This window comes from Capsaspora owczarzaki (genome assembly GCF_000151315.2).
Source record: "Capsaspora owczarzaki ATCC 30864 unplaced genomic scaffold supercont2.17, whole genome shotgun sequence".
NCBI classification, from domain to species: Eukaryota; class Filasterea; order Ministeriida; family Capsasporidae; genus Capsaspora; species Capsaspora owczarzaki.
In genome coordinates this window covers 671,244-692,249 of record NW_011887308.1, presented here as the reverse complement: position 1 = coordinate 692,249, position 21,006 = coordinate 671,244, and the positions used below count along the sequence as shown (strand labels likewise).

The 21,006-nt window shown below is 53.7% G+C and overlaps 9 protein-coding genes across 9 annotated transcripts; 5 read left to right on the top strand and 4 right to left on the bottom strand.

The window, feature by feature from the left end:
* Window positions 1-952: 952 nt before the first annotated feature.
* CAOG_08172 (hypothetical protein) lies at window positions 953-3,649 on the top strand. The gene is made up of 4 exons (XM_004342724.2): window positions 953-1,102; window positions 1,293-2,753; window positions 2,882-3,002; window positions 3,129-3,649. Exons 2-4 carry the CDS (start codon window positions 1,371-1,373, stop codon window positions 3,473-3,475), a joined length of 1,851 nt encoding a protein of 616 aa, XP_004342773.2. The 5' UTR covers window positions 953-1,102; window positions 1,293-1,370; the 3' UTR covers window positions 3,476-3,649.
* CAOG_08171 (thiamine pyrophosphate carrier 1 protein) lies at window positions 3,606-5,851 on the bottom strand. Its single transcript, XM_004342723.2, has 4 exons — window positions 5,016-5,851; window positions 4,357-4,839; window positions 4,088-4,204; window positions 3,606-4,017 (listed from the first exon to the last, which is right to left on the bottom strand). Exons 1-4 carry the CDS (start codon window positions 5,772-5,774, stop codon window positions 3,799-3,801), a joined length of 1,578 nt encoding a protein of 525 aa, XP_004342772.1. The 5' UTR covers window positions 5,775-5,851; the 3' UTR covers window positions 3,606-3,798.
* Window positions 5,852-6,040: 189 nt separating this feature from the next.
* On the top strand, window positions 6,041-7,818 carry CAOG_08170 (sorting nexin). Its single transcript, XM_004342722.2, has 4 exons — window positions 6,041-6,249; window positions 6,700-6,837; window positions 7,009-7,094; window positions 7,256-7,818. The coding sequence occupies exons 1-4, from the start codon at window positions 6,103-6,105 to the stop codon at window positions 7,353-7,355; spliced, it is 471 nt and encodes a 156-aa protein (XP_004342771.1). The 5' UTR covers window positions 6,041-6,102; the 3' UTR covers window positions 7,356-7,818.
* Window positions 7,819-8,049: 231 nt separating this feature from the next.
* CAOG_08169 (hypothetical protein) lies at window positions 8,050-8,789 on the bottom strand (the record flags this gene model as incomplete). The annotated part of the gene is made up of 2 exons (XM_004342721.1): window positions 8,050-8,467; window positions 8,506-8,789. 2 exons carry the CDS (start codon window positions 8,787-8,789, stop codon window positions 8,050-8,052), a joined length of 702 nt encoding a protein of 233 aa, XP_004342770.1.
* Window positions 8,790-9,022: 233 nt separating this feature from the next.
* CAOG_08168 (non-receptor protein kinase) lies at window positions 9,023-12,976 on the top strand. The gene is made up of 8 exons (XM_004342720.2): window positions 9,023-10,069; window positions 10,147-10,255; window positions 10,346-10,506; window positions 10,590-10,824; window positions 10,910-11,112; window positions 11,273-12,254; window positions 12,370-12,445; window positions 12,553-12,976. Exons 1-8 carry the CDS (start codon window positions 9,057-9,059, stop codon window positions 12,825-12,827), a joined length of 3,054 nt encoding a protein of 1,017 aa, XP_004342769.1. The 5' UTR covers window positions 9,023-9,056; the 3' UTR covers window positions 12,828-12,976.
* A 20-nt stretch (window positions 12,977-12,996) lies between these two features.
* On the top strand, window positions 12,997-15,462 carry CAOG_08167 (dihydroderamide delta-4 desaturase). The gene is made up of 5 exons (XM_004342719.2): window positions 12,997-13,455; window positions 14,043-14,223; window positions 14,386-14,814; window positions 14,930-15,034; window positions 15,124-15,462. Exons 1-5 carry the CDS (start codon window positions 13,114-13,116, stop codon window positions 15,300-15,302), a joined length of 1,236 nt encoding a protein of 411 aa, XP_004342768.2. The 5' UTR covers window positions 12,997-13,113; the 3' UTR covers window positions 15,303-15,462.
* Window positions 15,463-16,024: 562 nt separating this feature from the next.
* CAOG_08166 (hypothetical protein) lies at window positions 16,025-18,870 on the top strand. The gene is made up of 3 exons (XM_004342718.2): window positions 16,025-18,093; window positions 18,207-18,338; window positions 18,427-18,870. Exons 1-3 carry the CDS (start codon window positions 16,041-16,043, stop codon window positions 18,531-18,533), a joined length of 2,292 nt encoding a protein of 763 aa, XP_004342767.2. The 5' UTR covers window positions 16,025-16,040; the 3' UTR covers window positions 18,534-18,870.
* Window positions 18,669-20,096, bottom strand: CAOG_08165 (riboflavin synthase subunit alpha). Its single transcript, XM_004342717.2, has 3 exons — window positions 20,027-20,096; window positions 19,367-19,702; window positions 18,669-19,153 (listed from the first exon to the last, which is right to left on the bottom strand). Exons 1-3 carry the CDS (start codon window positions 20,078-20,080, stop codon window positions 18,902-18,904), a joined length of 642 nt encoding a protein of 213 aa, XP_004342766.1. The 5' UTR covers window positions 20,081-20,096; the 3' UTR covers window positions 18,669-18,901.
* Window positions 20,097-20,268: 172 nt separating this feature from the next.
* CAOG_09170 (hypothetical protein) lies at window positions 20,269-20,778 on the bottom strand (the record flags this gene model as incomplete). The annotated part of the gene is made up of 1 exon (XM_011272581.1): window positions 20,269-20,778. A coding segment is annotated over one exon (510 nt), but the record flags the coding sequence as incomplete, so codon positions are not given.
* Between the last annotated feature and the right edge of the window lie 228 nt (window positions 20,779-21,006).

Here is a 21,006-nt window from a genome sequence, read left to right as displayed (position 1 = left end):
AACCCTCCTCCCCACCCACTCTGTAATCCGAACAATCCAAGCCTCCTCAAAGCGTTTAGTGGCCTGCTTGCAAAAAAAAAAGTAGCTCGAGCCGGACTTGCGCAGTCAAATGGACGAAAATCAGTTCGAAATCCGAGAAAACCCAGTGCAACGACTATTGGACACAAAGCTGGACCCCCATGCGTGTCATACAAGTCAGGTTGAAGGGGGAACACGAGAATTCGTGGCAAATTTGCGTTCCAGTTGCTCTAGATCGACCAAAGCGGTCTGACAAGGGAATCAGGTTCGGATCGGACAAGAGGTTTTTTGGCGTTGCTTGTCTTTCTAAATGCGAGGCCAAATAGAGGCTTGCTGAGACTATGAGGTCCTTTGACAGCATGACAACCACTGTGCTTTGTTACTTGGCAACAACGTGTTCGGAGGGGTTTGGATCCTGGGGTTTCTCTATCTGAGGCGTGTGTTGAAAGGTCACACGCGCCCTTTTGATGTTTTCCTTGGTTTCTTTTGGGTTTCTTTGCTTTATTTTGTTTCTTTCTTTTGCTTTTTGGACACGGGCAGCTCGCGGATTATTACGATACAGGACTGGTGCTGCGAATGCTACGGGAGATGGCAGAAGCGGGGGGTGAGGGACGACGGTTGAATTCGAACGCATGCCACGAAAACGTGCCGCATAACTCATGATTCGGCTTTCCTATGATTCGGCTTTCCTATGATTCACTCATGGTCGCACCGCAGCCACCAAGCGCCCGTGAGCTCGCCCTCACTTCATGCATGCAGACGCAGAAGCGAGCGACATGCACAGCCAGGAGCAGCGAGAGCGGCAGCCGGTTCACAGAAGAATGCGAACGAAAACGGGCTTGCCAAACTCATCAGCATTTGTTATTTGTTTTTTTATTAAAAAATTGTTCTTTTGTATTTTCCATGTTTCAACTTCCCAAATTCAGTCTTGCTCCTGTGCTCTATTTTCCACATTCTCATACCAAGGGTTTTTTTTTTGTTCTTTGTGATCACACGTGGCTGGTTGTCGCTCTGGCCAAAGTCCTCCCGCTACTGCTACCTCTTGGTCCCGGCGTGGCCCTTTCCGCCCCGAGTCTTGTTGCTAGTGAGTCACCTCAAGCCCGTTGTTCGTTTAAAAGCAAACCTGTTTTTTTTGTTTTTTTTTTTTTTTTTTTTGATGGTTCGCGGTTTTCGTCTGTTTTTTTTTTTTTTTTTTTCTCATGGCGCTCCTTCGTGATCACCATCGTTGAATTTCACACTCACTCGATGCTGAACTGGGTGTGCTGTCGCTGCAGGAGCGTCAAACTCGTCGTGTCCCTTCAGCACAAAAGCAAAACAAAAACGCAGGTCACGGAAAATCAAATAACTCTGGAATGACCGTTGTGAGTAGTTTGGCAGGTAGCGCGTCGGCCGCCGCGGACGTGGCCGTGCGCAGGCCCGCCGCTCCCGAGCCCAGCTGGCTGGAGCATCAACACACATCTCGGGATCACCTACACAGGCTCGCGCAACGGGAGGTCGCGCAGGCAACGTCAGGAGTCGGCATGGCTGCCCCAAGCCAGCTCAACGTCGGCCGATCCCGATGGTCGTTCAGCGGCCACAACCGCCGTGCTGCATGGTCTCTGTGTCTTGGCGGCAGCTGCATCATGATGCTATTGCTGTGTGCGGCGCTTTTCTACTCGCCGGGCCACCTGGACGGTCGCAACACAACCCCTGTTCTCACGCCGGACACGCGAGCCCGCAGGAATTTGGACCACTACTTTCGCAGCATCAAGGTCACACCCACCGTCGGTCCTGCCGCCCAACAGCCTGCCACCAATCTGCGAGCGCGCGTCCGTGCCAGCCTAAGTGCAGCGGCCCAAACTGGCAAACCCACTCAAGAAATTCCAGCCTTGATGGGCGATCAACTCGACACTGGCCTGCGCCTCGCACTCACTTCTGCCGAAGTCGCCGAATGGGCTGTGAATGAGCGTTGGCGAGCAATAGAGCAGTCCGATCGCGGCGACGACGACGGCGGCGGTTCCGCGCGCCCAATCATGTGCTCGGCTGGATTCATCCCACATCCACTGACATTGCACACGAGCGTCGTTGCCAAGGAGACTGGTCGCATTCTGCTCAAAGCTCTTGATCATGGTGCGCCAGCACCGTCAGCGGCAACGCGGCCCAACTACATTTGCCGTGCTTGCCCGCCGCACACCTTCGCGCTGCCTGGGATGCTGGCCTGCCGACCGTTCTTGACGTGTTCTGATCTTGCGCTCGACGGTCCCAACGCGATTGTCTCAGAGACGCGGCGCATTACGAATGGAGGCGTCAAGCACATCAAGCAAGGCGTGCTCCGTCTTCCACCGCTCGTTGTGGACGGCACGACTCTGAATCCTACAGAAAAGCTCACTCACACAGTCATGATTGCAACCGCCATCGTTGCCGACGACTTTGAACACGGCTTCTCCATGCTGACACAGCTATCGCCGCACCCGCACATCACGCAACCCGTTGGCTACTGCGACTCGGTCGAGTCCATCCTGTCTGTGACGGAATGGGTCACGCACGGGGCTGCATCCCACGTCGATGCGCTTCTGGCCACTTCCGCTGGAACACCCGCCTTACCTGCCTCCTTTGGAGACCTAGATTTGTTGCGGACGCGTCTGCGACTGGCGCAAGAGTATGTGCGCGTCTTGGGCTACCTGCACAACAGTCCACTTGGTGTTCGCGTCATGTGCGACGGCAACACTCCAATCAAGGCGTTGTCTCAGTACTTGGTACGTAGCATCTGTGACGTGGGGCACGCCGGGGGCGGGGAAAGAAGGAGGTTGGCATCGTTTCCAGGTTGCTGACCATTTGTTTTGTTTTTGAACGCTTGACGCCTTGCCGCCTCCCCGCGGTTTAGATCTCGGAAGACGGCACCCTCAAAGCAAACGACCTTGATGCTTTGCCGCAAGTGATTTATGCTGACGGCACGCGTGGCGCGGTTCTTCGAGGAGTCAAATGCGGTCATCGCGAGTTGTCAGGTGGGTCTCAAAGCTTCTAGTATTTGTATATGCTGGGAGGAGATCTGCTGGTGGTTGCGCAAGTACGAAACTGAATCCCTTGCATCACGTTTTCCGTTTCCTCCAACAACATTTACACGAGTTTAGGTCAATTCGTGGCGCCAGAGCAAAAGTGGCCGTTTTCAACCCCATTTTTGGACGAGCTCATGCCGGCATACACCGAGAAGACAGACATCTGGAAACTTCCAGAGATTGTACAAGTGCTCTTCCCCTATCTACAAAGTTGTGAGGCTGCTGCAGCCGAACACAAAGCCGTCCGTCCGAGCGGCTTGAGCTGCACTCCTGCCGTGCAGGAGGCTTTCCGTCACATTGACCGATTATTCAGTCGCTGCAAGCACGCTCATCCAAGGCAACGGCCGCCAGCGAGTGAGCTTCTCCAAGCGTTTGATACTGCGCTGCTTGCCGTCAACAGCAGCCCATCAAACTCGTCTTGAGAAAAAAAAAAAACCATAGTTCTTTTAAGGATGGCGATGCATCCCGAAAGGGTCGTTCGTCTTTCGATTTATTCTATTCTGCATCAGATTTGTAACACAATCACATGATTTACATTAACATTCAAAGTGTGGCGGAAGCTGTGAGGCGATTGCCGAATAAATATTGTATTAGAGTACAAAGAAACCGCTGGAAGGTCGAGTCTATCACGAGCCCCTGAAGATAAGCGTATCGAGAAGACGTTGTCAACCGAGAAGAAGATGCTGCCTGTTTGGTTCGTCCAAAGCAAAGAATGGTACGGCGAAGGACAAAATGGGCGATCGGCTCACTCTGGCACATGGCGATTTGCAAACCACGTGCACATCCACTCGTATACGGCAAAGGTGATGGCGGTAGATGGCATGGACTTGAGCACGCTTGGCAAGCCACCTTTGAAAAAACCGCGCACGCCCTCCTGCGCGAGCATAATTTGCATTGCGTTTCGCATACCCAGGTACGTCTGCTGTCGTCCAAAGCGAAACCGCGGCTCCTCAAACCCTTGAACCTGCCAGGATCGATTCAATAAGTCATCCTCAAACACGACCAACACCAAACGCACTACGCCGCAACCGCACCTGCAAACGTTTCTTGACAATGTCCAAAGGTAGAACGGTGAATTTACTGAGCGCCCCGGCGACGGCTCCGCAAGCGGTGACTTGCAATTGTGACAAGTTCACATGTTGCGGATGTTCCTGAACAACAGCAACAACAACAACAACAACAAAAAACAAAAAGGAAAACAAAAAAGAAAACAAAAAAGAAAACCACACAGCGCATGAGCAAAACACATCCCCCAATCGTATCCAATGGTACTTTTCAACACAAGAAAAGCTCCCTGGCTTACTGGATTGAGAATCCATCGAAAGGTTCGCTTGGAAGACTCGTAAAAGCAAAACTGCAAGCCCATGTAGGGAAATATTTGAATGACGCCAGGAACCAACCCTTTGTAGAACCCGCGAAGGCCGTCGTTCAGTGCAATCATTTGTGCTGCATGAAACAAGGAGCGGTAGACACGAGGCTCTCCTTGCGACGCCAAGCGCGTGCGCATCGTGTCGAACGGGAATGAAACAACCGTTGCCAGCATGCCGGCAAGAGCACCTCCCACAAACGAGGACACAGGATCCAGCTCGGTGCCACGCTCGCCGACAGGCATGTGGCCGTATTGGAGGGTCAAGATCATCGACTTGTACGAGTGGAAGAATGCAAACTGGGAAGCGCCGTACGCCATGTACAAGAGTTCAGCTGTCAGGTTGCCCTTCCACAGAGCGCTGATGCCTTCTTCTCGAACAATCAATCTCAACGCTTGCAGGATACCTGTGTACTTTGCCTGTGCCCAACGCAAGTTGAACCGAGGTGAGTTGAACAGCGCACGCGAAAACCCATTAAGCGTTCCCGCAAAGAATACATCGGTCCACAGCAATCATCCAGCACTTTTGAAAAAAATGATTCAAAGTAAAACTACCCGCACACGCGCATGCACATGCACATGCAAACTCGACTCACCTTGCCGGCAGCAGGCTCCAGCTGGAGCTGAAACCGAATCTTTAGCACGTCGAGCGGAGCAATCGCGCATCGAGCCACGGCGCCAGCAACTGCGCCTGAAATGGCGCTCTCCGTGGTGGTGAGCATGTGACGTGTCAGTCGGACGCGCTCCCACTTTGGATCGGGCGCTGGAGCCAGCGTTGTGCTCTGGGGATTGGTCGCCGTGGCGCCTGGACCTTCCACGACTGAGGCGGCAAGAGCAGCGCGTTTGGACGTAGCAGCAGCAGCATGATGATGGATCTGATTCACACTGCTGCTTCTGTAGCTGCTGCTGCTGCTGCTGCTGTTGTCGGATTGCTCGAGGGTTGCCGCTCGAGTACTGGCAGACCAAGAAGCCTGCTGTATTTGGCGATTGGCAGGCGGTGCATTCCCACGCCAGCAGGAGGGCCACAGCAGCAGCGGCGCACTGCCCGCCTTCAGTGCTTGCATCCATGGGACTGGGCGTCCACTGCGCAGAGTCCAGCGTCCGTCGCTGGCAGCAGCATCGGCAGCAGGAGGGGCAGCATGGGTCGACCCGAATAGCGGCGCTGGACCCGCACATGGACTGTGCTGGTTTGGCTGCTGCTGCTGCTGCTGCGAGGTCACTGCCACGTCCGCAACAGCACCAGCGAGTGAGTGCGCAGCAGAGCCAGGTGCCATTGCTGCTGCCATGACGGAACGCAGCGCACGCGCGTTGGCCAGTGTCTCCAATGGGACGACTCGCCTGCAGTGGTCCTCCATCGTCAATTTCAATTTCCGGCAGCTCCAATTCTGCGACGAGGCTTTGGTGGCAAAGAAAAGAAAAAGAAAAAAAAATCTTGACTGGATGAACGTAGCAAGAAAACGCAACAAGGATGCGCTTGCTTGAATGCAGAAATGATTCGCGCCATGCATCGTTCAATCTCACCCCCCCCCCCGGCCACCCCGCTCCTCCTTGGATCTATGCTCTCTTGTTGACTTGTTGTTTATTTTAATGTCATACTGTACACTCATTCATCATGATGTCTGAGATCCTTCACTCTTCACTCTTGTTTTTTTTCCCCCCCCCCCTCTTCCTTTCCTATTCACCATGTCGACTGCACGCGTCGCGATGAACCGCCAGGGTGTGGAAGACGCCTACGCCGAGCCCATGAACTTCCTCGAGATTGACGTGCTCGATCCCCAGACCCACGGCCTCGGTCGGGCGCGCTACACGGACTACGAGATTCGGCTGCGCGTGAGTGTTATTCCTGATAGGATTGAGAGAGAGAGAGAGAGAGAGAGAGAGAGAGACAGACAGATTGAAAAAAAAAAAAGCATTTCGTTCTTCACATTTTCTTCACTTTTTTCGTGAGCAATTTTAGTAAGAGGCTTTGCTCGATTTTCAACCAAACAAAAATTCATAGCAAAAACAATCAGTCTGGGTTGACATGTGCGGCCAATCCGCTGCCCCCGTCTCGCTGCCACTGTTCGCTCTGCACTCGCGCATCTGTCCTCGCGCGCCGCTTGTTGGCTGGTCCGAGGGGGGGACTTCGGAGTGTGTGGCGTTTGCAAGCGGCGGGAGAGGAGGAGCAGCAGAAGGAAGAGGCGGGCGCATTGCTGTGAAAGCCGACCTTGGACCGCTCACCCGCTCACACTGTGCCTCTCCCTTCGGCTGTCTGTCTGTCGCGTGCTGTGATTGATCCAGACCAACTTGCCCGTCTTCAAGGTGCAGGAGGCCGTCGTCCGCCGCCGATACAGCGACTTTGAGTGGCTGAAGAACGAGCTCGAACGCGACAGCAAAATCCTCGTCCCTGCGCTCCCGGGCAAGGCCATCATGAAGCAGGTAGGCAACGCTTGGGGGATCAAAAAAAAGCAAGAAAGGAAAGCAAGCAAGCAGCAAGCAAGCAGGGCAGGCCGACAGGCAGCAATGCAGAGAGACGATCGCCCCATTCACACTCCATTTTAAGCTCCGCTCACAACCCCTCCCCCTCCCCCGACTTCATGGTTTGAACAGTTGCCGCTATTGACAAAGGACGAAGGCATCTTTGAGGATGCGTTCATCGAGGAACGCCGCAAGGGTCTCGAAGTTTTCATCAACAAGTTAAGCGACTACAATTCCCTGTTGCGTTCTCTCTCTGTCTCTTTCTCCGAGATTCAATGTAGAAGCTGACGGTTTCGAAACAACCTTCTTGCAATGTCGTCATCTACTGCTGGCATGCTCTTGCTTTTTTTCTTTTCTTGAAATTCAATTGCCAACGCAGAATCGCTGGCCATCCGCTTGCTCAGAACGAACGATGCCTCCACATGTTCCTCGTTGACCGCCGTATTGACCGAAACTATACCCCTGGCAAGATCCGCTAAATGACTCGAGCGTTTCTTTCTTGAATCTGGTCGCCCTCTGCTGTTCGCCGGTTCAATGGCGGAAGGAAAAAACAAAAAAAGCGGCCAATTTTTTTTCTTTCTTCATACTTTTGTTTTTGTTTGTTTGTGTTTTATGTTCTGTTGTTTCAATGTTCGCTGTGCCTCGTTGTTTTTGGTTTTCTTTCGGCCTTCCACATGCCATCTCCCCTCGCGCTGGGCTGATCCTCAACGCGCATGTCCATTGTCTCGGTTTGTCACTCACCAGTCGATTGTCAAACGCCCGCGCTGATTATCTCGCCATCAAAATTCAAGCGTCGCGTTTTCATTGATTGGTTGTGTTTTGTGTGTGTGTGTGCGTCGGGGTACTGGTGTCGGGAAGAAGTCGCTGTTTGTCTGCTGTTTGTTTGGTTGTTTGCTTGCTTTTGTTGTTTCGACTTGTCGTTCAATGGATCAGTTGAATGTCCTTGTCGTCGTGAGTGCAGAGTGAGTTGGCATCATGGCATCAGTCATCCGGCGATCGTGAACAGAGCTATTTTGAAAGAGCCCGACCCTCGACCTCGGTGAAATCGAATCGTTGAATATGTTGAGAAGCTTGTGTGATCAGTTCAAACGCTGCAAGTCGGGGTAGAGATGGCAAGCACCACGTTAAATCAACAACAAGACTGCATCCACGATTGTCGAAGGTTTACTGCGATTAGTACACTCCAAGGTTGCCACTCGAGAGCATTATTCGTACAAACAACTCAATGGGCTTGCGAGGAATCCTCTCCCGGTAGATATGGGCTGCCAAGTACTGCTCCGCAGATACAGGATCCCGATCGAGCCTTGTGCTGTGGTCTGTCATGCTCAGCATGAAGGATCGCCACAGCCCGCGCCATCGGTACGGGATAATCAGCATCTTGTCGTTCTGGCCGCCGTACATTTGGTAATTGGGGCCATAGACGTGGGAATCAGGCAGTCTGTTCAAGTCTGGAAACGGGCACTTCCATACGAGGTCAAACCGCGATTTGACGATAAACTTGTAGGAGATGTTGGAAGCTTGTGCGTACGCGTCGACCAGATCCACGCAATCGGCAGCATGACGCGCATGAAGGTAAAAGTTCTCGATCTTGCTACCCCACCAATGTGGGATGTCGAACATGTCGCCCACAGGAACGGGGGTTTCGCTTCCGGGCTCGATGAATCGAGCTTGCGTTGCGTTGTACATTCAGCTTGCGCTCGAATATCATTCGTGTCGTCGGTCACAATAAAAATATCCACCTGGCCCATGTATGGAAGAACAAACTCCTTGACAGAGGGCAACGTCAGCGAGCCGGTGCGGTACTGGCCGCTGAAGCAGAGCGCATTTCTGGTTGGCAAACAACCTTGAATCCATGCTGGATGCGGCAAAAGCCCTTGCCACCACATGGGGCTGCCAGTGGCAAACGCGTCCATAGCAAATCCCCGGCCTGGGGAAAGTGTCATTTGGATGGCCTCGCATCGTCTGCCGCCCTTCCCTCATCAGCCTACTCACACTGGTTGATTCATCAAGCCCGGACAATGCACCGTGCGCACAAGCGCAGCATGTTGCGCGAGCTGTGTCGTCACGGAAATACAACCAAACCAAATACAGGCCAAGTGTGTTTACCAAATTCAAACAATAAAATAAAACTCAACAGTCGAAAAAAATCAAATCATTTGTGATTATTATTAGTTTTCACCATGCTGAGTGCAACGGCAGTGACGATGCCGAGCTTTTACGACGCTAGTAGTAGTAAAAGTAGTAGTAGTAATAGTAGTAGCGACAGCGTGGGAGGGAGAGCGAAGGACGGCGAAGGCGAGCGAGTCGACCCAGTCGCTCAGCAAGTGACGGAACGCACGTCCTGCACCACCTCCGAGCTCGACAACGGCAGCAGCAGCATCTCCTCGTCATCGCCACCAACAACAGAGTCCACAGAGGACATTCAGGAGGAGCAGCAACAACAACAACAGCGTCAACAAGCCAAAGCGGGCTTGGAAACAAATGAGCAAACAGCCAAGGAGAATTCGACTGACTCAGAAGCGGCTGACGAGGCAGCGTCCGCAGACATGCCCGAGGATAGCAGCAGCAGCAGCAGCAGCAACAACAACAGCTACAGCAGCAACAGTAGCGAGTCGACCAGTGACGAGGAGCTGGCGTCCCAAGAGCAGGACGACTCCGATGAGGACAGCTCAAATCAAATCGAACCGAAATCACGAGCTGTTGCCGCCGCCGCCGTCGCCGACCTTTCCGACAACTCGGACTACAACTCTGACCAGCAAGCAGCAGATTCACCGCAGCCGGCAGCGAACGCGACAGAGGCAGAACTGCCGCCCAACTACCTGAGCCTCGAGAAGGAGCGCCTCTGGACCCGCTCGCGAGCGCCAATCAAGGGAAAACAACGCAAAGAGGCCGCAGACCGCCGTCACACCTTCGCCTCCTCAGCCCCATCCCTCACAAAGAGCGCCTCCACGTCCAACATACTTGCTGAGCTTCCTGAGGCCTCGGATCTCACACGAAACACCCCACCGCCGCCCAACCGCCCGCCCCCGGAGCTCAACGAAGCCAGCTCTGATTCGTTCCGAGCCAAAGCCCTCTCGTGCTCGTCGGCGGCCGGGTACGGCATCCGTCTATCCGACCCAACGGAAAGTGACGCAAACAGCTCAAACGACCACCACCACCACCACCAGCAGCAGCAGCAGCAGCAGGGTGTCGGGTACGTCGTCGTTTTTGTATAGTGTCAAAGGAGAGTTGTGCTAACACGGCTTCTGGGTTTCCAACAAAACAAAACAGACTCATGCAGAGTCGAGAGCTCCACTACTATGCAAACAAAAAGTGGCAGCTCTATCGTGTGTTTATTCAAGACAAGGTGTTGTTATTTTTCAAGAATCTTTCTGCTGACGTACGTTCGTCGTGATGAAAAGGGCGCCGAGGGTTGTTTGGCTTAATCAAAAACACCTTGGTTTCCTTTGTGCCTTTTTGTCGAGCACAGATTCACTCGGCCATTGACATGGCGATTCCCTTTGATGACACGAGCGCGGTGATCACCGACCCGAGGCAACTTGCTGATTTGACAATGAAGAATGCATTCAAAGTGACCACGAAGACTTTAACCTTTACCTTTGCCGCAAACGAGTCTGGCGACCGTGTCTAGTGGGTTTCACCAGAAAGAGTCATTCCGTCTTCTATGCTTGTTCTTGTCTGCTCACGTGTGGTATTGCTTTGCCCCATTCCAGCTGGCTGAAAGCTATCCGCGAATCCCTGGCATCCACTGAGCCTTGCGATCTAGCCAAGGCGTTGCGAGGTCGAACGGCACACAACGTCTTCTTCGCATACCAGTACATTGTGCGCCCAACCAAAGTGGGCAAACTGCAGAAGCAGGCGCCGGGCAAGATGGTTGGAGGCTGGAAGCACCGCACGGTTGTTTTGGACAAGGAGCTGCTCTATTACTACGAGCAAGATACAGAAAAGGTCAAAAAAAAAAAAGTCTGCATGCTGTCTTGCTCTCGCGCTCCTGGATTTTCGTCTCAATGCGCTTCGCATTGTTGCATCACAGATGTTTGTTGCAAAAGGTGTCTTCAATGCGAAAAAGTATCGCGCAGAACTGGACGCCAAAGACCCCAACAAGTTTACGTGCACACCTCGCACAGCACAGGTCCGCAAGCTCGCGGCTGCAGACAATCGCAAGGAAACACCGAGTGACAAGGACAAGAGTCGTGTCTTTACCTTCTGGTCGGCAGAAGCCAAAGACGCAAAAGAGTACGTGTGGATTGTTTTGTGTTGTTTGTGTGGGTTTTTTTTTTCGCATCTGTGCACTCTCTTGGATCCAGGCAGTCGACTTGATTGTCTCAATCGTACACCCTTCCCCCCCCCCTTTTGTGCTTTTTGTTTTGTTTGTTTTTGTTTTCTGCCGTGACAGTTGGGTCAAGCAAATCAACGAGTTGAGCGACCCAAAAACCACAACAAACACTCTGCCGCTCGACCCCAAACAGGACGACAGTGCAGCCGCCCTGAAGCCCCCGGTGGCCAAAAGAACCTCGCTCCTGCCCAATTCTGTCACGGCAGCAGAACCTGTGTATGTCTCGCCCCCTGGTCGTCCAACGCGTGCCGTGCCTCGGCCGCAATCGGGAGACCAAGCGGCAACGGCGCCTCTTTCCATAACACCGGCAGCTTCTTCATCCGATGTGGGCGACACTCCACCGGTTCACTTGTACTCGGAAATTGGTCCACAAACTACGCGCCAGGCGTCGGCTCCTCCTCCCCCTCCGCTATCTGTTCGCCCAAATCTGGCGCAACACCTGGAGCCTGCCCCACGCAGCCCGTTGTCGCCTCCATCGACGCCAACCGACGTTCGAGCTGCCATTCGGCAAGCCGTGCTTGGGGCGCAGGTGTTGGGGAAGGGAAACTTTGGTACCGTCACCAAGGCAACACTCACGGCGGATCTCATCCCGCGACAGTTCAGGGATAGCCTGGAGGACGAAGCGTTGGAGGTCGCCGTGAAGACGTTGAACACTTCCCTCCAGACCGACACCCACGCCCAAGCGGAAGCCAAGACTTTGCGGAAACTTCGGCATGTCAACATTGTGCAATGCGTGGAGATTCTGGACGAAGCCTCGCCAACCTTGCTTGTCCTCGAGTTTGTGCGGTATGGCGATCTGCAAAAGCTGCTGCAGCACTCCACAACACGCAGCATTGCCTGGAATCTGAGCGAGCAAGTAAGCGTTCTCGGTCAGATTGCCACCGCCATGCAGTATCTCGTGTCGATGAAAATCGTGCACCGCGACCTGGCCGCCCGAAACTGCTTGGTGGGTGCGGAGCTGCATGTCAAAGTCGCCGATTTTGGTCTCGCGAAAACCGAACCCATCTATGCGTTGAAATCGAAAACGTTACTTCCAGTGCGGGTAAGCTTTACTGCGCGCGGTCATTGTAGAGATTGTTGGGAGAGTGTGCATCCGTTGCGGCGCTGCAAAACGACGCGAGGCTGACTTTGAACGCACACATAAAAATCTATCTCAGTATTTGGCACCAGAGTGCTTCGATCACGCAACATTTGACGCCAAGACTGACGTGTGGTCCTACGGTGTGCTTATTTGTACGTCCATGAGTCTTGGGGGCCCGCATTGGATTGTGGTGAGAGTTTGGTTGCGGCGCGCTGACCAAACACTGCTTCATTCTGGCCTCTCTTCCGTGATCCAACAGGGGAGGTGTTCACATACTGCGCACGGTTGCCGTACGAGGAGCTCAACACGGAGAAAGCAATCAAGGCGCACTTGGACGCCGGCAAGCGGCTGGAGCTCCCCGCCGGAGCAAGTGAAAAGGTCACGGCGCTGTTGACAAAATGCCACAACCCCGTTCCCTCCGCTCGTGCTAGCTTTAGCAAACTCATAGCCGCCATCGAAGAGATGGTGGAGGAAGATTCGCTGACCGACATTCGCCCCAACCTTCCGGAATTGATTCTTCCATCACAAGCATGAGCTGAGCAGGTAGTTTGGTTCCTTTTGACTCCAGCCTATTTTTTCTTCATTATGACTGTATTTGTTTTGACAATCAGGTGGTGACGATGCAGTGGTTTTAGTTGTTGTCTTTTGCATATGATTTCTTATTTCATAAATGCAACACTTTTTTTGTTTTTTTCCGATTTCACTCTTCTTTTGCTTTTCCCTCTTTTTGTTCTCCTTCTCCCTCTTCTTCTTCTTCTCCTTTGATTCGACGCCTTACCCTTTCTTTTGCTTTCCTTACTAGCACTTCATAGAGCTTGCGATGACTGCGCGCATTGTTGAAAAGGCGGGCGTTGCGGCTTCGGTGGCTTCGGCGGCTTCGGCGGATGATGCCGGCGTTCGCGCGCGCAAGACTGCTGCTGCTGTTGCTGCTGCTGCTGCCCCTGCCTCGTCAGAACGGGCGTGCAAGGACAGCACGGTCGGCTCGAGCGAGTCGGACGACATGAGCCACCGCTTGAAACGTTTCCAGCACAACGCACCCACGGCCAACCCGAGCCCAGCCGACCTCACCGACGGCTACGGCGCGGCCCTCCACAAGACCGACTTCCACTGGGTTGGCACTGACGAGCCGCATGCCTCACGCCGCAAGCTCATCCTCGCCAAGGTAAACGGCAGTCCGAGTCCAAGCCATCAGTGTTGGAGGGGGTGGGGCGGACGATCTCCACTGCAACGAACAAAAAAAAAAAAAGAAAAAAAAAAAAGAAAGGATAACAGAAACGCACGAGGGCGGCAACGACGGATGACGCGGGCGGTGGAGCGAACACGACAAGCGAGTGGAGGGGGTAGGGATGAGCGAGTGAGACAAGACGAAGAACGAGATGCTAGGGTAGAGGGCGCCCAGTGAGCGAGGTGGAGCCACAGCCAGAACGAATGCGACGAAGCGGTTTGACCAAAAAAAAAAAAACAAGTACAACATCATCGAACGACCACGTCAACACATTTGGCTGTCGACCGAGAACCTGATCACGCTGAAGAGGAAGAGGAAGAGCAAGCACATCAAAAACAAGAAGAGGCAAAAACCGACAGTGTTTTCGTTCACTCGACGACAAGCACGAAATTCACACTTGAAAAAACCTCACACTCGAAACGCTCAAACGAACGCGCCATTTTGGACAACGAAAGGCTTCTTCTTTGTTGTTCAATTCTCTCACTTGTTGGAATACTCTCATTCCTCACTTGTGATTCTCGCAGTATCCCCATATTCGCGACTTGTACGGCTACGACCACAAGACCGTGTGGATCACCCTGGGATTGGTCACCCTCCAACTCACCATGGCCTACCTGCTCCGCAACTCGTCCGTCTGGTTTATCCTGCCGTTCGCCTGGGCCATCTCTGGCTCGTCCAACAGCTGCCTCAACATGGTTGTTCATGGTAAGCAAATTCCGAGCCTTTGTGGATGCTCCTGAACGATAACTATGATGGCTGATTTTTTTTTTTTTGTTTATTCCCGTCAACTAACCCCCCCCCGCTCTCCGCTCTCTCCACTCTCGCCCCTCTCGCTGCTCTGCCATTCGTTGCATTCGTCACAAACAGAGTGCGCCCATGGCCTTGCGCTCAAGTACCGCCCGTACAACGCCGTGCTCGGCATGATTGCCAACATTCCCACCTGCGTCCCGTCCTCAATCACCTTCCGCCGCTACCACCTCGATCACCACACCTCGCAAGGCGTGGATGGCGTCGATGTCGACCTGCCCACCGATTTGGAGGGCAAGTACGTCCGTGGTCGCTTCCTCAAGGCGCTCTGGCTCTTCTTTGTGCCGCTCTTCTACACTCTTCGCCCCATGTTTGTCAAGCCGCGCTCGCCCATCCTTGCCGAGAACATCAACCAGGCCTTTATCATCACCATTGACGTGTTGATTTACCACTTCTGGGGCTGGCGCTCGCTCTTCTACCTGTTTGGCGGTCTTTGGCTCGGCAGCAGCTATCACCCGTCTGCAGCACACTTTATTGCTGAGCATTTCGGTGCGCGCGGCTGACTCTGCGCTTTGGTGTTGTTGTGGTTGTTGTTGTTTTCGGTGTATGTAAGGTTTCTGCTGTCCGGTTTGCTCACATGTGATTGATCTCTACGCTACTACAGAATTTGCTGCTGGCGCCGAGACCTATTCCTACTATGGACCTCTGAACAACATCATGTTGAACGTCGGCTACCACAACGAGCACCACGACTTCCCCTACGTCCCGTGTATGCTTGATTTCTCTGGTGCTTTTGTCTGGTTGTGAATGATCTTGGTTGGGCTCTCACTGTATATCACCTCCTCGAACACCACGCAGGGACTCGCTTGCACAAGATTCGCGAGGCTGCCCCAGAGTTTTACTCGGATCTCCCACAGTGCCGCTCCTGGGTGCGATGCATCTGGGACTTTGTGTTTGACCCCAAGATCACCCTGTACAGTCGTGTCAAGCGCGAAGCCCGTCAAAAACAGCTTTTGGCCGAGTTGGCAGCAAAGTAAAGCCTGGACACGACAGAAAACGTCCTTCTTGAAAATAGGGCGTTGTCAAATTCGTTGTGTGGTTTGTTTTTATAAGTCTTTTTTATGTGTTTGTTGTGTGCATAGTTTGCTGCTCGTGCTCGGCTTTATGAAACAATAGAGAATGATACAGTTTGACAGCGGTGGGTTTTTCGGTGTTTGGTTTTACTTTGTTCTGCAGCGCTGCCTCGGCATCAGCTCCCTCTCACGCTTTTGCGAGGCTGGACGTATGCGTGCCTTACGCACTTTGTTCAAGTCCCAAAACTTTTGAGAGGCCGAGTGCTCGTTGGATGCCCGCTCGTACTTGCTCAGCTCTGACGGGGTTTTCGGAAGGCCGCAGTCACTGCCGGTTCCTACTTGTGTTGCTTTGTCAACAAACTTTCGACCGTTGTCTGGATGTGCAACTACTACATCATCTCCAAGGAAGACTCGTCCTGAAGAAGCAGCCTGCAATTAGCATTGCGGTCCTGATCCACGTACAACAACCAACCCATTCAGCCCTCGCCTCGTCCGCTTGTGCTTTATTTTTAATTTTCGTTTCGTTTTTTTGTACAGTATTGCTTGTGGAATCTGGTTTCTGCTGTACTGCACTGCACTGTGATTGTTGAAGTCACGGCTCATTTCTGATTTGCGTTTTTTCTATTCTTCAATTTTTCTAGTTTTTTTTTTTTTTTTTTTTTTTTTTTTTTTTTTTTGCGGCTTTTGTTGTGTGTGCAATAAATGTCGTCTGGCTACGACGCTGTCTCTGCTTCGGAGGGACTGCAGCAGCACCACTACCAGCACGACGACGAGCTGGACGTGGGTGCGGTGATTACGGCGACGACGTCGCGGGAAGACAAGCGGCGGTCGATGGAGGCGCTCGAGCGCAAGATTCGGCAGCGGCCAGACCGCGACTCGCTGGTGGACCAGGGCATTCTGCGGAGCTACCCGACGACAGTGGCTCCTGCGCTGCATGCCCAGCACGACGCGCTTGTGCGGGCGCAGGTCGAGCAGACGCTTGCTCGCAAGATGAAGTCGCGCCCACGGAAGCAGGAGCTTGTCGAGCATCACATTCTGCCAGACTCGAGTGCCTCGCCCGCGCTCCAGGCCTCACAAGAGTCGCTGCGGCGAGCTCAGGTCACGGCATTCCTCAACGACCGCATCATCAACCGCCCGGGCGCAATGGACCTCCTCGAGGACAACATTATGACGGTCGACCCGCAACCATTTGACTTTCTAGCGCTTCAGCAGCAACAGCAGCACCAACAACAGCAGCAGTCACTGCAGCAGCAACAAGCACTGCAGCAACAGCAAATACTGTTGCAATTCCGCCAGCAGCAGCAGCAACAGCAGCAACAGCAGCAACAGTTCCTTGAACAGAATCTCGCTGCTGCCGCTCCTCCTCTTCATCCTCCTGTTGGTGCTGCTGCTACGGTGGCTCCGTTTGCTGCACCGGCGGCAGTGGGGAGCTCCATGTCCGCACCGTCCTCGGCTGCATCCAGTCGACGAGGCTCAAACACTCCCAGCTCACCCATCAAGCCTCCCAAGGAGCGCAAACTCAAATTCAGGTACCACGAATACCAACCACCCGTTGGCAATCGCGTCGGCCCGCGCTTCTTGACGGCGCCCTCCGCCCCAGAAGATACGGTGACTGTAAACTCTGGCAGTAGCACGCAGCCCGGCGCGCAGTACAACCACCTGCTGCAAAAACAACAAGAGTACCTGCTTGCGCTTCAGCAGCACGAATCGCTCACGCGCATGCCTCAGCCATCCCAGCTGGGTCTACAGGCTCAGCAACCGCCAATATCACCGCGTTACCCAAGCTCGCAACAAGACCCCCTGTCGCTCCTCCAAACCGGCGCATCGCCATCGATTGACGCTCTAGCACAGCAGCTACAGCAGCACCCTCAATCGCAGCAACAGAGCCCGTCCAACATGGACATGTCCGTCGGCAGTGTCGGGTCGGGCAGCAGTGGCAGCACCCCTGCGCCTGGGTTTGACAGCATCGAGGGCCGAGCCTTGCTCGATTCTGCGCGGGTCGATGAACTCAAGGTTGTCGAGCTCAAGAGCGAACTGCGAGCCCTCGGCCTGTCCTACTCTGGCAGCAAGGCCCAGCTGGCAGAGCGTCTCAAGCAGGCCTTGGGCATTTTCCCGCACCAGCTGCAAAATCAGCTCGCACATCATCGCTCCACCGAGTCTCTGACCAGCCTGACTGGCAGCTCGGAAAGCCTCAACGCCATCCCCTCGATGGCTCAGTTCAGTGTTGGCTCGTTGCCCATGCCTCTCGGTGTCATGGGTGGTGCGTTTGCGAGCAACCTGTCCTCGCCGCGCGGCCGCTCTGCGTCGGCGCTTGGCACCGCTGTCAGCACCACGCCGATTTCCAGCAGCGCGCGGTCGCCCCTGATGCTGCGTTCTAAATCTGTCGAGTTTGGCGTTCCCGAGGAGGACCACAACCTCCAAGCGGAAATCGACCAAACGCTGGCCTCTGTCGTTGCGGACCCGAGCCAAGCCTACATCCCGCCGATGACCACCGCCAATGGGAGTGGCAGTCATCACCACTTGAACGGTGTCTACATGGGTAACGCTCAGACGATGGCACAGGTGCAAACCAAGTTCCAACAGCAGATGCACCTGCAGCAGCAGCTTCAGCAACAGCAGCTACATCAACGCCACCAGGCGCCGTTTTCGCACCCCACTCAACAACAGCTGGACCACGGGTCTGATTTTCTCAACGATCACATGGATTCGTCGTTTGCCACCTCGGATGAATTCATTCAAAGTCTCATGCAAGATGGTATGGTTTGAAGCGCGTGAGATGATGTATTTTTTTTTTGGTTTTTTTTTATTCCTTTTTTTTTCTTCCTTTTTTTTGCGTCTAACCGCATCGATGTGATTGCTTCATGTCAGACCCAATGCACTCGGGCTATGTGGATTCGTTCGCGCCATCACCCGGGCTTGTGCTCAACGGTGGCGCGCGTTTGCTCGCGAACGATTCATCTGCACACAACACCTTTTTCAATCCACATGGTGGTTTGCACGGTAAGGCTGTCGCTTGTGTGTGTTTGTATGACAGGTTGGAGAAGACAAACAAGCAAACATGGGCGCTCATCACAATCTCATGTTTCAGATCCCAACGTTGGCTCCTCCCTGCCTGATGAACTTGCTGCCACCTTCCTCATGGGTTCTGGCAACATGAATGATATTCCTGCAGACATTATGGACTTTGCTGCATGATCAGACCTTCTGTACTTTTTTTCTTTTCACTGTTTCTTTGTTTTCTTTGTTTTCTTTGTTTCTTTGCTTTCTTTGTTTCTTTGTTTTTCTTGGGTTTTCTCTTTCGTTCCGACAATTATTTTGTCTCATTCGTTGCTTGTTGCATCCATCATTTTACTCATGATACTCTCCTTGTTCTGATTGACGGTTTTTGGCTTGAGTGTTAGTTTTTGGTCAGTCTATTGGGCGTTTGTGGCCATGCTGTGTTGTTGTTGTGTCTGAAAATGCGTTTGTCAGAAGTACATTAACCAGAAAAGAACCCAAAACTAGAACCAAAACCGACTCTGGGTCTTTGTCCAGCCAGGAACAACATTCGACCTTTGTCAAGTTCAGGCGCGAGCTGCCAGTTGCCGCTCGAGCATTCCTGGAAGTAACCGCTCCATCGTGAGCACGACGAGTTTGGCCTGAGGATCAAACTCGAGATTAACAATGTCGCCTTCGTTCTTGAAGCCGAGGGTGGTGCGCGCAAGGGTTTCTGGGATGAGCGAGACCGAGAGCAGTCCTGGCGCGACGTGCACAATCGTCAAGCTGATGCCGTCGACGGCAATCCATCCCTTCGGCACAACAAACTTGCTCCATTCCTGCGAGCGAACGACAAGCATCGCATTTGTTTTTTTTTTTTTTTTTTTTGTGACAAGCAGCAATGTTTCAACGTGGCATGTGTGAGTGACTAAAAGAAGCTCAGAATCTCCGCAGCCAAAACCAAAACCAAAGCCAAAGCCAAAGCCAAAACCAAAACCAAAACTGCGCCCACCCCCACCCCCTCCTCCGCCCTTCCCCGACCACACACGCACCTCGAAAAATCGAAAGTAGACATCGCGATTGCCTTCCGTGGCGACGACGCGCTCGATCGTGCCCGTCGCATCGACGTGGCCAAAGACTTGATGACCGCCAATCTCGTCGCCAAACTTCATTGCGCGCTCCATGTTGACGCGCGATCCGGCCTGGAGCGAGCCGAGGTTGGTGCGGCTGAGCGACTCCTGGATGACGTCAAAGTCCACAATGCGTGTGGCGGCGTCAAAGTGCACGACGGTCAGGCACGTCCCGTTGATGGCAATGCTGGCGCCAAGCTCAATCCCAGCAGACGCATCGCCCGCTGGCAGCTCGACCTGCAGGCGCAGAATTCCGCCCTGACGCGACAAGCCAAACGCAAGTGAGACAGGACGAGCGACGCAGCACAGCAGCCAAAATGCAGTGCCCACACACACACACACACACACACAGTTGTGTGATTGCGCTTTCAGGATGGAAAAGCGGAGGTTTCTCATCAATACGGCGCTTTCTGATCAATACGGAGCAGTGGTCACGCTCGTCGCACTCACGCTGGCATCGATTCACTCGTGATGACGAAAGTGAAACAAAGGGGATCGAATCGGGGAGAGAACGAGGGGATTGTTGCTCAGAGCAGAAGAGGATTGTTGCTCAGACCAGATCAGAGAAGGGGTGCTGCTCACCGTTAACAGCGCACTGCGAATGGGACACAGCCCGCGAACAATGCCAGTGAACATTTTTTTTCAAATCTGCTGAAAAAGAAAGACTGCGAAACGAAGAAAAAAAAAGGTTTGCTCTGATGTGTGTGATTTCATACAATCCGAGACCAAGAGACCAAGAATAACGGGGCAGAGCGCATCAACCATAAACAAAAGCCTCGCGCTCTTCACCGCCACAAAAAGTCATCGAAATAAAACGAAATTCTCTACTGGAACAGAGCTTGGAGCGAGCCCGAAACCTTGGACTGCCAGGCAGTCAGCGCGGTCAGCTTGACAATGGCACCCTTCTGCTGAGCACGGAGCGCGCCAAAGACGGCAAGGTCGGCGATGGTGATGCGGCCATCAACGAGGTTGCCAGACTTGACGGGCTCGACGGCAGCGTTGAGCTCGAGGAGGGCGGCAGCAGCAGACTCCTTGCCGGCGTGCGCCGTGGCGCGGGCAGCAAGGGCCAGGAAGGTATCAATCTGGATGGCAGCGATAGGGTCGGACTCGGGGTAGAGCGTGGGCAGGAACTGACGGGCCAGGTAGCGGAGAATGTTGGCGTCGCCGTAGACGATCGTCTGAGTGCGCGGCGAGACGATGAGCAGCGGGTGCATGGGGCCGCAAGCCGCGTGGGGCTGCGACTGCTGGCTGCGACCAGTCTCCGACCAGATAAAGTGGAACTTGGTGGGCGAGCTCTCCTTCGAGCTTGCAGCCAGCAGGGGGCAGCGGGCTAACTGCGGTTGCCGGCAGGCAATCGACGGAGTGAGTGGTGCACAGGTGAGCTGAGCGCCAGAGCTCGATCCCGAAAGATCAGGAGCCCAACGCTGCGAGCGAGGCGTGCGGCTGCCGCGCGAAGGGAACGCGGGAGAATGACAACGCGGGGTGGTTCCTGGGGAGTCTTGTTGGGTGACACAAAGGGGGGGTAGTTTGGTTCAACTGGTCCTGTGTTTTCTTTCGTTTTC

Excerpts from the sequence above, each read along its gene's own strand:
- CAOG_08172 (XM_004342724.2), top strand. The coding sequence starts at position 1,371 with ATGACCGTTGTGAGTAGTTTGGCAGGTAGCGCGTCGGCCGCCGCGGAC. Across the intron at positions 2,754-2,881 it reads AGGCGTTGTCTCAGTACTTG|ATCTCGGAAGACGGCACCCT; the intron begins GTACGTAGCATC and ends CCCGCGGTTTAG. Across the intron at positions 3,003-3,128 it reads CGGTCATCGCGAGTTGTCAG|GTCAATTCGTGGCGCCAGAG; the intron begins GTGGGTCTCAAA and ends ACACGAGTTTAG.
- CAOG_08171 (XM_004342723.2), bottom strand. The coding sequence starts at position 5,774 with ATGGAGGACCACTGCAGGCGAGTCGTCCCATTGGAGACACTGGCCAAC. Across the intron at positions 4,205-4,356 it reads TTCGATGGATTCTCAATCCA|GAACATCCGCAACATGTGAA; the intron begins GTAAGCCAGGGA and ends GCTGTTGTTCAG. Across the intron at positions 4,018-4,087 it reads TTGTCAAGAAACGTTTGCAG|GTTCAAGGGTTTGAGGAGCC; the intron begins GTGCGGTTGCGG and ends CGATCCTGGCAG.
- CAOG_08170 (XM_004342722.2), top strand. The coding sequence starts at position 6,103 with ATGTCGACTGCACGCGTCGCGATGAACCGCCAGGGTGTGGAAGACGCC. Across the intron at positions 6,250-6,699 it reads ACTACGAGATTCGGCTGCGC|ACCAACTTGCCCGTCTTCAA; the intron begins GTGAGTGTTATT and ends TGATTGATCCAG. Across the intron at positions 7,095-7,255 it reads CTCGAAGTTTTCATCAACAA|AATCGCTGGCCATCCGCTTG; the intron begins GTTAAGCGACTA and ends TTGCCAACGCAG.
- CAOG_08168 (XM_004342720.2), top strand. The coding sequence starts at position 9,057 with ATGCTGAGTGCAACGGCAGTGACGATGCCGAGCTTTTACGACGCTAGT. Across the intron at positions 10,070-10,146 it reads CAGCAGCAGCAGGGTGTCGG|ACTCATGCAGAGTCGAGAGC; the intron begins GTACGTCGTCGT and ends AAAACAAAACAG. Across the intron at positions 10,825-10,909 it reads ACGAGCAAGATACAGAAAAG|ATGTTTGTTGCAAAAGGTGT; the intron begins GTCAAAAAAAAA and ends GTTGCATCACAG.
- CAOG_08167 (XM_004342719.2), top strand. The coding sequence starts at position 13,114 with ATGACTGCGCGCATTGTTGAAAAGGCGGGCGTTGCGGCTTCGGTGGCT. Across the intron at positions 13,456-14,042 it reads GCAAGCTCATCCTCGCCAAG|TATCCCCATATTCGCGACTT; the intron begins GTAAACGGCAGT and ends TGATTCTCGCAG. Across the intron at positions 14,224-14,385 it reads CCTCAACATGGTTGTTCATG|AGTGCGCCCATGGCCTTGCG; the intron begins GTAAGCAAATTC and ends CGTCACAAACAG.
- CAOG_08166 (XM_004342718.2), top strand. The coding sequence starts at position 16,041 with ATGTCGTCTGGCTACGACGCTGTCTCTGCTTCGGAGGGACTGCAGCAG. Across the intron at positions 18,094-18,206 it reads TCAAAGTCTCATGCAAGATG|ACCCAATGCACTCGGGCTAT; the intron begins GTATGGTTTGAA and ends GCTTCATGTCAG. Across the intron at positions 18,339-18,426 it reads TCCACATGGTGGTTTGCACG|ATCCCAACGTTGGCTCCTCC; the intron begins GTAAGGCTGTCG and ends CTCATGTTTCAG.
- CAOG_08165 (XM_004342717.2), bottom strand. The coding sequence starts at position 20,080 with ATGTTCACTGGCATTGTTCGCGGGCTGTGTCCCATTCGCAGTGCGCTG. Across the intron at positions 19,703-20,026 it reads TTCGCAGTGCGCTGTTAACG|GGCGGAATTCTGCGCCTGCA; the intron begins GTGAGCAGCACC and ends TTGTCGCGTCAG. Across the intron at positions 19,154-19,366 it reads TCTACTTTCGATTTTTCGAG|GAATGGAGCAAGTTTGTTGT; the intron begins GTGCGTGTGTGG and ends GTTCGCTCGCAG.